The sequence below is a fragment of the Ornithodoros turicata genome, chromosome 5 (assembly GCF_037126465.1).
Source record: "Ornithodoros turicata isolate Travis chromosome 5, ASM3712646v1, whole genome shotgun sequence".
NCBI lineage: Eukaryota > Metazoa > Arthropoda > Arachnida > Ixodida > Argasidae > Ornithodoros > Ornithodoros turicata.
Genome location: NC_088205.1, coordinates 58238225 through 58252288, shown reverse-complemented (window position 1 = coordinate 58252288; position 14064 = coordinate 58238225). Strand labels below are relative to the sequence as shown.

Below are 14064 nucleotides of genomic sequence, written 5' to 3'. Positions count from 1 at the left end.
TTCAATTCGCGAATCGAATATCCAATATTGGATTTTTTGAACACTCGCCCATTCCACGAATATAAAGGACTCAACCCAAAAGTGGGCTTCACCTGATGCTTCTGTGCATGAGGTGAAGCCTGCTTTACGAAATTGTCCATGCTGCAAGACCAACACAGGTGGGACAGTGTCTACAGGTTTTCCCGTCCATTTTAGTCCAAGTGCCATCTGAATTAGTCTAGGTACCATCTGAAATAATCCAAGCGCCATTCATTTTAGTCCGGGCGCCATTCATTTTAATCCCGGTGCACCAGTGGCATGGCCGAGTGGGCTAAGGCGTCCGCTCGTTGGTGGTAACCAAGGTCGTGCAGAAGACTGGGAGGTGCTGGATTCGAATCCTACCTCCGGCTGGTGCTCTCTGAGGTTTTCCCTAGGTTTTCCGAAGACTTTCCAGACGAATGTCGGCACAGTTCCCCCTGAAGTCGGCCCAGGACGCATACTAATCCACCTGTCCCCCACCCCTTCCTACTGTCCTCTTTCCGTCTGTCCACATCTGTACGCCGCTCATAGCCACAGTTGCTTCGCGGCGCTAACACGCAATTTAAAAAAAATAAAAAATCCTGGCGCCATCACAGTTAATCTATGGTGTTTTTAAGCACTATAACCGTGTGTCCACACGAGGGACATTTTTGTAGAGTATTTTAGTGGAAGTAAAAAAAAAAACTGCTGATGGAATTGAAGTTGTGCCATGTCTTATGTGGAACATGCGCACGACGTTGAGATATTGGGAGTTCGAGCAGCAAACGACTGCACTGGTGCTGTCGTCTGCTACAAAATATCTTCTGACTGAACTGTTGGATATTCCTCGCAGTTAGAAGAGCGTGAAAAGGCATGACTCACATAACAGACGACACAACTGGTGCTGTCGTCTGCTTCAGAATATCTTCTGACTGAACTGCAGGATATTCTGCGCGGTTAGCAGAACGCGAAAAGGCATGATGCTCGTAGCAGACGACACCAGTGTTCCTGTCGTCTGCCAAGGAATATCTTGTGATTCTGCCGCAAGATATTCTCTGCGGTTTGAAGAGCACGGAAAGACATCCCGCAGCTTAGACACAAGATATTCCATAGCAGACAACAGGACCAATGATGTCGTCTGCTATGTGAGTCATGCATTTCGTGCTCTTCTAACCGCGTGGAATATCCTGCAGCTCAGTGAGAAGACATTCTGTAGCAGACTACAGCACCAGTGGTGTCGTCTGCTATGTGAGCCATGCCTTTTCGCGCTATTCTAACTGCGCAAAATATCCAGCAGTTCAGTCAGAAGATATTCTGTAGCAGACGAGAGAACCAGTGGTGTCGTCTGCTATGGGAGTTATGCCTTTTCGTGCTCTTCTAACCGTGTGGAATATCCTGCAGCTCAGTCAGAAGATATTTTGTAGCAGATATATAAAATATATATGTTCGAGGTGCCCCCGATGTTCCTTTAATGGAATCCTTGAATCTGTAACTGAGTCCTCTAGAACTAGTTCTGCCTAAAAGAAGAAAGCCTGCTTCAGGAACTGGAATTAAGCGTATGTTTGGGTGTTAGGTTATTGATAACAAGGCGGGGCTGGCAGTAAATTTAGATTTTAAATGATCACCTCGTTTTTGCAACTGTACAGATCAATTTTTCATAACTGCTGTCAGTAGCATTGGTTTTGCAATTTAAATCGAAGTGAGCAATTTGCAGTAAAGTTTTTGTTGGCAATTCCAAGATGTAATTTTGCTGCCCCATCCCCAATGGCACTGATTAAACCACTGCATTCATCAATGCAGTTTTACACTGTAGTGCAGAGGCATCAAAATCTAGTGCTCAGTCTACCCAAGACTACTGGACTGAATTGACATGCATTGATGGTTTGCCTTTGCAACGAGTAGCTCTTGCACCAATGATATTTGAATCCACCCTCAAATGACATTTCAGTCCAAAGGAACCTCCACCACCCCCTCCGCCAGAAGTTCCCTGGAGCCAAGTGCCAAGCGATGTGGTGCATCTGGATGAAAATAATTTCAAAACCTTCCTGAAACGCAAGAAGCATGTTCTCGTCATGTTTTATGCTCCATGTGAGTCCCTTAAATGTCTAATATTTAAATGTGTTGTCTGTGGTACAGTGGAAAATTTAAATAATGGAATCAAGAGTGGTATCACTTTCTTTACATTTGGGTTTTTTTTAATGTAGAATGTCATGTAACACTTCCTTCTCTTGCTCATGTTGAAAGACCACAGAAAAAGTCTGTTCTGCAGGTTATTGAGACAGGGCCATTTGGTTGTGTCATCAAACATATTACAGTCGCTGTCCGATTTTACGGACTCGACGGGGTTCGCGCAAAAGTCCGAATAATCGAGCAGTCCGAAAAAACGAATTTCGCTTCAAAATAAACTTTACTAAGCCCTAGTAAGCTGGAAAAATTTGTCGATGCCTTCGTAACGCGCTTCCAGCTCTGCATGATGACATCAGCTTCTATTTCCCGAAGCGACATTTCGTCAATGTACACTGTCAGAGGCACCGCCGTCATCAAGTCCGCTTCACCTAACGCATGCGTGCTTTAGGTGAAGCTCGCTTTACAGCGCTGTCGCGCGACTCGCGGGTGGAGAGCACGTGCTGGGCCGTTGGCCAAATTGAAGACTCAAAGGCGCCACGACAGACCTCTTCTACTCAGAGGAATGGAAAATGAACAATCATCAGTGCCTATTATTTTGCCTCAATATTTTAGTTGGTTGATTTCTTTCGATACAAATTTCGGACGATACCAATATTTATTCGTCACCCCAAGAGAGAAATTCGCTGGTTGGGCAAACAGAGTCCGAAATATCGAGCGACGGAGCTGCACGACGTCTGAAATTTCGGACGCTCTTATACACCAACTCTATGGGACCCGCGGCCGTTCCGCGAACGAGTCCGAATAATCGAGCATGTCCGAAAAATCGGGGTCCGAAAATTCAGTCGGCGACTGTAACACATTGCTGTCAAGTGACTGTCATACCCTACTGAGTAGGTTTCTCCTGCTAGGACATCACATGAGCTTCATGTACTTGTAAGATGCAACAAATGCAAACTTGAGTATATGTTCACAAATGAGACTGATCATGTCGTATCTGCTTGTTAAATTGTATATGTATGGTGCTGTGGAAACAAAAACTAATGTTCCTTGTTCAGTGGGCAGTAGCAGTAGTAGTGGTTATTTCCTTTTTTTTCTCTTTCACTGCAATGATGACTTGTTGCCATCAGCAGTGCAACTATTTATAGCTGTTTCAGTAATAAGGTTACTTTGGTTTTTATTACACTTCTACGCACTTCCTTTTTCTTTGCACAAAGACGTCCTTTCGTGCCTGTCTGTGTGTGCTTGTCGGTCGGAGAGTGTGCGTTTATCAGATAAAGGAAAGGGAATTCTTTTCTGTACCATTAAAGTAACCAGATTGTATGCTTGCTAGGAAACTGTTGATAGTAAGCGCTCAGTGTTGTGTGTGTTCGTCTTTCTGTGTTCCTGAGTGGTTTTGGCACTTTCAACTTCTCTTTTTATTGTTGAATTTTAGACTATCCTAGCGTTTACTGACCAAGAGCGAGGGAGGCTCCGCTCCTGGATACGGGCCAATAGGAGGAGGAGGAGGGCAGGCACTTCCCAAGCCTCTGCTCTCGCCTAAGAGATGGCGCAGCGTTACCGTTGTTTCGTGTATCGCAAGACTTCTGCCATGGCGCACCAATCTAACCAATGGCTTTGCCGTCCGTCAGTATGGGAATGAGACCAGGCGGGAGTCGCGCGCACGCTGGTAATGGGCAGTGAAGCCGTTGGTTAGATTGGTGCGCCATGGCAGAAGCCTTGCTGCAGGCAAAACAGCGGCAGCTGCTGGTTAACGGACGGCAAAGCATTGGTTAGATCGGTGCACCATGGCGGAAGCCGTGCGACATGCAAAACAACGGTAACGCTGCGCCATCTCTTAGGCAAGAGCAGAGGCTTGGGAAGTGCGTACCCTGTACGTCCTCCTATTGGCCCGCTGCCAGGAGGCGGAGCATCCCTTCCTCTTGGTCAGTAAATGCAAGGAAAGTTCTAAATTTATTTGAATTTGTTGCATTTTATTATTGAATTATCTTTTTATTGTTGCTGTGGTCTGACACTTTTCCTGGCTGATGGAAATGGTAAAGCTTCAACACTGTCTCAAAGTGCATTGTTTTCTTCAGGGTGCGGTCATTGTAAACGAGCAAAGCCAGAATTTCAAGCAGCAGCTGCCCAATTTAAGGATGATCCCAAGGTTTGTTGTTTTGTTGACCTCTGAATGTATGGAAAAAGAATGTCCTACTCTACGAGGTGCTATGCAACAAACGGAAGTTGTATTATTCCAGTCCAACTGATTAAATTGTATATAGATTACTGAGTGGTTTGAGAGAAGAATAATGCTTTGCCAAATATTGAAAAGCTAACATAGAGGAGGAAAGCTACTTAGGGCAAAGCAATTAGCTTTTCAACTCATCTAACCAGATAGAATAACATCTGATTAAATGTGACCTAAATGAGTGTTTCGGGGACCACCGTCATGGCTTTGCGTTGCAGTACTCTGATCATCGAGGTGTCATGCATCTTGAGCTCATTCTCACGAAGCTTCTGGGGAGACATTAATTTCTCTACATTGATGTAAATTCTCCCAAGCACCTGCAGCTTTTGCCAGAGTGACTCTGAAATCTCTCGCAGATGACTTGAAGAGTGAGTGTCTGTTGTGTAAAGAAAGCGTTGATGATGTTGCAGGTGGAATATGCAGCTGTAGACTGCACAGAAAACCAAGGAGTGTGTTCTGCACATGATGTGTCTGGGTACCCAACTTTCAAGTACTTCTCCTACTTCAAAACGGCCATTAAGTATGATGGAGGGCGCAAGGTAATAACTAATAAAATTCGTTTTAGCTTGTGCCCATCACAACAGTTCTGGTACTGATAAAAAATGCTCGATTAAGACAAGAAGCTAACACATTTGAACCCTATTTGTACCTGTTTTGCATATGTTATTGCATACTGCATTATTGCATATTGTGTGCTTGAGTGCATTTTGTTTTTCTGCTTGTCTCCCAGACTGCCTGTCCTTCTGCCTTTTGGTCCATGTACATGACTATGGAGATGAAAATTTTTCTCTGTATTTCGACAGTTGGAGGAAAATTGGGATTTTCACTCGCGTTTGTATGACTTGATCAATGAGCAATCAAATTGCTCTAGTGGAACACGTTACGTAGGACCAGGTGGGTGAGGTGCTGGATGTCACAAAAGACAGTTTGAAATGATTTTTAAAATATTTGTTGCATGCAATCCACTTATGCCTTTCTTGCAGGTTCACATCAACAAATCACTTAATATACAGTTGGTTGTGACACTTCAGTATTGATGATTAATAAATTAAATATCGATGCTTGCATGCTTGTACTGCTCCCTTAATGACACCTCAATTGAAGCAGCCCTGCCTTTGAGTGATAGCACTACATAGCCTTCTCTTAATCTGTGTGACTTTTCTTTTGTTTTTTACAAATCCTTGCACTGGTTGTGTAAACAAATTTTACTAGAGTGGTTTTGAGTAGTTTTTTGGAATGAATAGTTTTTCCTCCCTGTAGCACTGTACACATTATTTACAGCAATAAAACCTCCAGTGATGGGAAAAATGGAATAACTGAGATGACACATGACATGCATCTGCATGCCTTCTATTGGGGGTCCTACCTCTCTTAGCTAGGCTCTGTAGTTCATTTGCCAGTGTGCTCACTTGCTGAGCTCAAGGTTGTGAGTTTGAGCCTGGACGAGGATGGTAGCAATGTGGGATAGGTAAACATTGCTTCTAGCACTGTGTGCTGGAGATTTCCAGCATACGTTACAGAACTCAAAGTTGTCTATTTTTCTGCAGTCCTACCCTGTGGCATGTGCAGCATGTAGCCGCACACAAGTGTAGACAGGCTCATCTTGTGTGTAAATCTCCTCCCAATTATTATATTATTGCTTTTAAACGAAGAATGTGTCAACCAGCCCAAGTTTTAACCGTGTTTCGTATTATTTCCAGGAAGCAGACTTCGTTAATTTCATGAAGGAGCCAATCGCTGGTGCAGCAGAATCTGCAACGTCCACAGAGAAGCCCAAGGAGGAATGGTGGGAGGGTCCCGGTGCAGATCATGTTCATCGGCTGACAAAGGACAACTTTGACTCTGTACTCAAGGAAAAGAGTTCCGTACTTGTTATGTTCTATGCCCCTTGTGAGTATGTGCTGTCATATGCATGTAAGCTATAGCTGCATGAATTGTTTTGTAATCTATGTGTCGTCACATATCTTCCATGTCAGGGTGCGGCCACTGTAAGAACATGAAGGCAGCATACGCCGAGGCAGCTGCAGCAATGGACTCGCAGAAGGTAAATGAATTGGTTCCCTATTCCTCACACTTCCTTTAACAGATGGTTCACTTACTGGAAGCATGCACAGGAAGTCTAATGAAAGTTCCCATAGCGGCAGTGATATCTGTTTCGCTGAGATAAATCCCTTATTGCAGGAAAGTTAATCAGTTCGGAAGTGAAACACAGACTTGGACAGGGTACGTACAGTGCTGGAAGTTTACGGAATGCACTTTGGCACATGCCTTCCTCAGAGTGACTTGCAAACAGGTGACTGAATCACCTAGGTACATGTCTGTAAGTCTGTATGGTCCCGTTTGCTGCTAGCGTGTGTCACTCTGAGGAAGGAATGTGCCGGAGCGTAAGTGTTCCGTAAGCTTTTGTCCAGCACTGTAGACATGGCCACATATCTTTCACCAACGGTAACTCCGAACCGAACACACGCTTGGAAAAGAGTAGGGGCATGGAAGAAGGCTAAGCATAAATATTTCGAGTTATGCCCCTTTACTTTTTCAAGCAAGTTTCACCTCAAATGCATGATTTATGTCTGCAATCGTCCCTGCTTCTGATGCTTTCATATGTCACCGTGAAGTTGTAATTTTTTCCATGAATCTGGTTTGCTTGACACATTGCATTTGCGGCATGTAGAACTCCTGGTACAAATATGCTACGACGCTTTCTTTAAAATCGAGACACAGTTATTTGTAAGCTGCTCCTGAGCTGCTCTAGAAGGTGCTCCAAAACCCTGTTCCTCACCAGAATCTTGTACATGAGGTTTGTAGAGGAACAAATACGAGCCAGCACAGAATTTAGTAATTGCATTGACCTCACATATCACCCTTTCATGGCTTGCGTTAGCATTAATTTGTCATTATGGCTTACTGTCACAGTGTCAGGCCCAGCATGTACTAGATTAGGTAGGCATAGTGATGTTTGTAGTGTTATCTTTGCCTATGAAGCATTTTTATGAAGCGCTTGAAACCTCCAATCTTTCTCTAATCTTCAACATTTTTCTATTCTACATTCTTAGATCCCCGGAGCCCTGGCTGCTGTAGATGCAACAGTCGAGAGGGACTTGGCGTCAAAGTACAACGTGCGGGGCTTCCCGACGTTGAAGTATTTCAAGTGAGAAGCCGCATTCATCCGTAGAATATCAGTGCTATTTGGTGCACACCACTGTTAACATGCAGTGCTGCTTCCGCTGCATTTAAAATCTCTCTGAGTGAGGGTCTACCATGAGGGCTAGAAGAGTGGGTGTTTGGACCTCCTTCCTACTTGTTTATGCGCACACTCAGGGCATCCTTGATCTTGAAGGTGCAGAGGAATATTCTACGCGCACTTGACAGATTTTGTGCGACCCATTCGACAGGACATTTCTCTCTGAACAGAAATTTTAGGGTTTATCCGGTTTCTTCCCCAAATTTGCACCCCGAATCGTAGGTTGCCTCTTCAGGGTGAAACCCGATTTTTACCCGGCAAATTGCCCTCGCTGAAACGTCTGTAGGATTGCACATTAGCTTGTTTGGAACCAAATGCAATTACATCACAGTTTGTACCAAGGCAGTACAGTTTGTTTGAGTAATAGAGCCCGATTTATCCCCGAATTTAGCATACTGGAAATTTTTCCGTCCGAATTCGCAGGAATTTAGAGCACATGTTGATTTCCCTTAATTCAATCCCCCGAATTGGGAAAAAATATTTCCCGAAAATTTCGGGCTCTACTTATGCAAGCTTCAAAAAGTGAGAACACAGCAAGTGCTCGCCAGCAGTGTCTCGTTCTCTCCAATATTGGATTTTGGTTTGAGCGCTACGCACGTGAGCTTGCTTTGGTTGCGTTGTTAAAGCCGTGCGTTTCGCCGAGCCCTCTTGAAGCTTGCCACAATGTGTAAGCAGGAGGTTTAAGTGTGCTTTTACCACATCTACACCCTTTTCTTTGGGAATTTAGTTCTCTCCGCGATGTTGTTGCTTGACCGAAGCACCTTGCTGAGCAACCCATGACCGACAACTATCAACATAGAGTGGCTGTGGTTGGCATAAATCTCTTTTCAATACCCAATCTCGATGAGATAATCTGCTTGTTCATAGGGGAGCACATCCTATATCCCTGGTGCTTGCTGCAGGGCTGTAGATTATGTTGTCGACTGGATGATGGACTGCAACAGCAGGTGTTCATCTTCATATTGCCTGAGATTTGAGTACTGTAGCTTTTTGCAAGCTGCTGTAAACCTAATTTCTTCTATTTATGAAGTATTTCCAAAACACTTAAACCATACCGTAGTGAGTAATGAAGTTGAAGTCTCTGTACTGTAGAAGTGGTTTTTTTCGCGCTGAATTATTTTTCGCGTTTTTCGCGCACACCTCCAAAATCGCGAATTTAAGTTCCCGCGAATAATTCCTGCCATATGAGGGCGAAAATCGTTCGGCGTTCGACGCTATACCGCGACTACCTGATACTTTCTACTCCATATACTGTAAACGTATTTTTATTCGCGGTGTATTAATTTTCGCGAATTTCGCGACCGCTAAAAAATCGCGAAAAATTGTACTCGCGAACACAGCTTGACACTGATCCCGCGGAAGGAAACAGGCCAGGAATCGCGAAATTAAATACTCGTGAACAACTTCCCAAATGCGATTCGCGAAAATTAATACATCGCGAATAAAAATACGTTTACAGTAGCATAGGGAGTATAAGCTAGCGCAGAAGATTGTTTTATCCCATCGGGCAAGATGAAAAGAAATGAAAATTCATCATGCTTTTGTTACTCCTATAAACGCTTTGCACTATACATGCAATATACCACTATACCACGAAGCCAGAACATGCCTTTCCCCGCATTCTCAAAACCAGCTTGAATACCAGCTTGAGTACCACATCTCAACCGAACTGGTCAGTGCCCCGAGTGATAATTAATAAGAACTGCTAATATAAACTGGCTAACTTGCACACGGCCAGTACTATGGCCTCCTACAGGGTCCCTAAAGGCCATTTGACAGGACCTTTCCTCCTATCTCTGTGAGGAGAAGAAAGGAATAGACCTAGAATGCCGCAATCCACGTGAACAACGGATGTCTTAGTATGTGCCGAAGTATGCCCGAGTATTGACGGCGGCACGATATGGAAGAGCAAAGCACTCCCGGAAACCTGTGTCGCGAATTTAAGTTCTCGCGAATCAATCCTCAAAGCAGCTCTGCTCGAAAACGCGGAAAAAACCACTTCTACAGTATATCGTCCATTATCACCAGCTGTCAGAGTGGCAACAGCTTGCACACTGGTATGAATGCTACACAAGGAGCTTGTTTTTCTACACATTAGTGGTTATTGAGCCTTTCACAATTTCTAAAAAAGCCAGAAAGTATGACTAAACTCAAAGGTGGAAGTTTCTCAATATTACTCTATATAGCAAAGTTTTGGTGCCTTCACTCTTTCCTTACCGCCGGAAGGATTGCAATCTTCGTATGGTTCAACAAATATATATTTTGTGTGGCTGACAGTATCACTTCAAAATGTGTTGCTACATAGCAAAATGTAGCCAAATGAATGCCCTATCGAGTGATGTATGTTTCAGAAACAAAGCTATCCCTGTATTTCCAAAATTAATTTTGGAACACAAAAAAATCTGTGCGAACAGGAGAAGCCTCATGAAAATACGCCTGTATCTTGAACAAAAATATCAATCTACAAGTTCCAAAATATGGAAAAAGTGGCAAATGTTGTCAGAAATATCTGCAGACATCAACACTCTAGATCAAGAAGTTAATGAGTTGTGGAAAATAACGTCAACAGCCACGTTGTTCATGTAACTGAGTGGCAGGGTTCATTGAAGGGATAAAACAGAATTGAACATCATGATTTCTGCAGAAAACATTAGTTTCATGATCAACCTTCCTGTTGTATCACATTTTCCTATTTCGATGCTTTTCTATTCCTCCCAGTTAGTTTTAAGGCAGGAAGAACAGCAATAGTGCAAGTTACACGTATCCACGCATTCAGGAGAAAAATCTGATTATTTAACACCTTCAGAGTTGTTACGGTATTTGTGTGCTAATAAACGAAATCGAACCCAAAGATGCTTCAAATGTGAGTGTTGCGCATTTGCGAAAGAGGTCTGCCGCAGGAACGCGACACCACAACCAAGGTAAAATCTCCACACTGCCTTCATGGTGCAGAGCCAGCTTCATAAATCACCACCACGAGGAAAAGCTAAAAGTGAAAACGAAACTCATTCACTAGTGTTTATAGTATCCACCAAATGTCAACACTTTTCCACATCTGCTTTGTAGGCCGAGTAGTGCTGCTCGCAAACCGTCGGTCACCGGTGATCGACGCTCTATGGGCGTGGTAAGGAAAGAGTCAAGACAGTCAATTCCCTTGAAAGAAACTGGGGTAGGAGTGACCATGGTGGAGTACGTCACAGAATTCAGAATGCCATCAGTGCAGTTATCTCACTCTTCCTTCAATCGCAGCAGCTTCACGCTAGATGCTAGAAAATGTCATTTGCCCATAAACATTGACAGAATATATGTTGTTCCCTGCTGACATGCCTGAATGCCACTCTTCAGGAATGGAAATCTGGTGGAAGAATACAACAAGCAGAGGACAGCGGATGATCTAGTTAATTACATGAAGAACCCTCCATCTACCAAAAAGACAGAGCTATAGCACAGAGGAGTAGTACTGAATCAGACTTTTCCAGGTGAGCACAGATATGTCTGTAGGGTAATTGTGTTTTTAGTGTCCCAAATGCATTTTCTCCAAACTCCATTCTGGATCAGTCGTGGTTACATGCAGTTACCTTGACAAGTCCTACCCCCTGAGGGATCCCCTGAACTGCGGGGTAGGTATGCCTATAGCAATGTACGGGGAGAGTGTGACCATTAGGCGGAACCTGACAACACGATGTTTCATTTTATGCGACCACACTTCAGATTACTGATAGGCAGTCAACACAGTTGTGCTTGGCTGCCATTGTGGTCATTTGTACAATTGTGTTGGTTGTTTCTTAAAGCGTAAGGCAGGGTACAAGTTGCTTTGACATGTTGCGAGGGACGTTAAATATTGTTTGCCGTGTGACGAGATTTCAGCGCACATTAAAGGACCCACAGGTGGACAAAATTAATCCACAGACCGACCACTGTGGCGCCGCTCATTGTGAAGTTATTGCTTCCCGCAGACTTTCCCCATTGTGGACTTCTGACGAATCTTGGAGTGATCTGTTTTAGCGGCGACTCAAGGCCACTCTCGTTCGGGAGCAGTAGGAAGGAAAGGGCGTTGTTAATCTGTGTTGTGTCTGGCCTGGTGACAGGTTACCCTCGGAACAAAGGGGCAGGAAAACAAACAAAAAACTCTTGGTGTCGCCTTCGTAGAAAAAAGAGGGAACGCTTATTCCCCGAAATGGGTCGGCTGGTAACAGCGGGGATCCAATGCTTGTGTGGGAGGGGTCTGTAACCTGACCTCGAACCGATGTGTCGCGGAAAGGAAAACTGGACCGTCCGGGCACTCAGGACTTGCCACTCGAGAGGGATAGTGTACCTCTAGTTCACGTCTGCTTTCTGCACCGCCGTCAAAGGCACGGACGAACACCGAACATATCTCTCCGGTCAGTACCATCGGCGAGGTGAAAATCTACTCTCGTGATCATAGTCCATAGTAGTTTATTATTCAAATGAGTGAGTGCGGTAGGGACGTCCTCTGGTTCAAGCTTCTTCCAGCCATCCACTCGATGCTGTTCGAATTATCTGTTGTCAAAGCTTGCCTATAATAGTGCACACTACTAATTAGGATGTTTTGAAATTTTTGTCAATAGTATACACAAGCACACGTCTTTCACAAAAGTGTTTCATTTTAGTGGTACAGTGCAGCTGTGTGCAGCACCTAGAGTCTCAACTTTTAGCAACACCATAGTTGTGTGAAAGTCAGAAATTTGATAATTGTTCGTGCAGTAGAAATGCTTGCACTGGTTCCCAGCAGGCATTTCACTGTGATTTCTCACGCATCCATGTCACAAAACAGTCTTGATACCACACGAGTCCGCTCAGCAACAGTGGAGATATCAGTGTCAGTGACGTGCGATACGTATTGACCCTCAGGTCTTGACAGGTTTTGTAAATTTTACGTTAAATTAGTGTTGAAAGTGCTACATTGGCCCGCAGTTGTGTTTGTAGAAGTTTTATTTGTGATCAAAGAAGGAATCTGGACCTTCAGAAAACATAAATATATGTTGACATAACTGTTTTCTGAGGTCTGTTTCGTGGTTGGTCTTTTACTGTTTTTGGATAGAACACATTATTAAATCTGTGTGATGAAGTAAAAGGCAGTAGAGTGCACAGTAGGGCTTAGTGGGACAAAATATCCAGTGTACATTTACTAATCGAAAGTGAGCCATTGGGAGAATGTGCGTGTAAGTGCACGTGTTGCTATGGCACCTTAGAAGGTGCATTGTGTGGGCATTCTAAGTGCACAATGCTGCCGAATCCAGTTTCCAATTACCCGTACTGTGTCCACGGATATCTCAAGCCTTCCCAGCAACACCTTTTCAAATAAATTATCCAGGCTGCACTTGCTTTTCTCTACTAAATTTTTGTCCTCTTGTAACTTCAATTCCCTCATTTTTACTTGCATTCGCATTTTGAATTCCGCGAGGTTGGTCTGCCAAAGGTGGAGGAGAGGCAATGCATGCATGCACGAATGAGTTACAGGCGGTGCCAGTTTTGAAGGGGTCAGACACTGTGTACACCCCTAGTGCCCCTACTTTCGCACAATCAGTTTATAACGCTTTTTTTTTATCTTTGTAAACATCCCTTATATCTAGTCAGAATGTTTTTGTACAATATATTAGTAGTACCACTGAAAAATAGAAGAAACACTAATAATAAATAAATAATAAACATAAGAAACTGTCTTCATACTGTGTTGAGTACCTGGACGTTATGGCAGAAGACAACTACGTGGCAGGAATCTCTGTTGTGTGAAATTTGGCGTGGCGAGAAGTGAATTAGCATTTTTGACAACAGCGAGTTAATAAATGAAGCAAGTACTGCATATTGCAATTTCTTGTGCACATCAACATGTATCATACAGTAATATGGGTAGGTCATACTGAAGTTAAAATTATGTAAAAGCTTGGCTTCCCCCATTCATACGAACCATTAATGGGTCATGCAGATGGGACCCTAGAGCTCAGCACCCTGGGGCCCCCACCATTGTAAATCCAGCACTGGTTACAAATGACGTCAGCCAAATGAAACTTCGTAACTGTGTTTGTGACCATGATGTTTGTCTAATTTTCAAATTTCTTTTTCTGGCTACATTTAGCTCGGGACTGCCTCCTCCTCCTCTTCCTCCTCCTCCTCCTCTTCTGCTGTTTTGGAACGTGCAGCGCTGCCTTGACATCTTTTGCTTGTGATGGCTGCACTTCAGTGTCAGCTGCATTAGCACAATGTGATATGGCTGGTCGATGTTTTGAGATAAAAGTTTTATACGTTTGCAACAGTGTTGCCTTTTTGATCTGAGGTGAGATAATAATGAAGCAGCTACATCATGTGTACTACAGTTAATAATAATAATACAGTAGAATCTCGATGATACGATCACGGATGATACGAATTTCGGGATGATACGAATTTTTCCGGTCCCGGCCGGAATGCCTATTCTTCCCGTGTATTAGAGTTCGGATGATACGAACGCGTT

General features: G+C 43.8%; 1 protein-coding gene across 1 annotated transcript in view; it reads left to right on the top strand.

Annotated features, from left to right (window-relative positions):
* LOC135394506 (protein disulfide-isomerase A5-like) overlaps positions 1-13864 on the top strand; it is a 35066-nt gene extending 21202 nt beyond the window's left edge. Inside the window, exons 15-22 of the mRNA XM_064625281.1 lie at positions 1946-2085; positions 4200-4270; positions 4762-4890; positions 6052-6241; positions 6328-6395; positions 7405-7499; positions 10938-11071; positions 13690-13864. Of these exons, the coding sequence (XP_064481351.1) occupies positions 1946-2085; positions 4200-4270; positions 4762-4890; positions 6052-6241; positions 6328-6395; positions 7405-7499; positions 10938-11037 (793 nt within the window). The 3' untranslated portion in view covers positions 11038-11071; positions 13690-13864. The remainder of the gene's footprint in view (positions 1-1945; positions 2086-4199; positions 4271-4761; positions 4891-6051; positions 6242-6327; positions 6396-7404; positions 7500-10937; positions 11072-13689) is intronic.
* Positions 13865-14064: the final 200 nt, after the last annotated feature.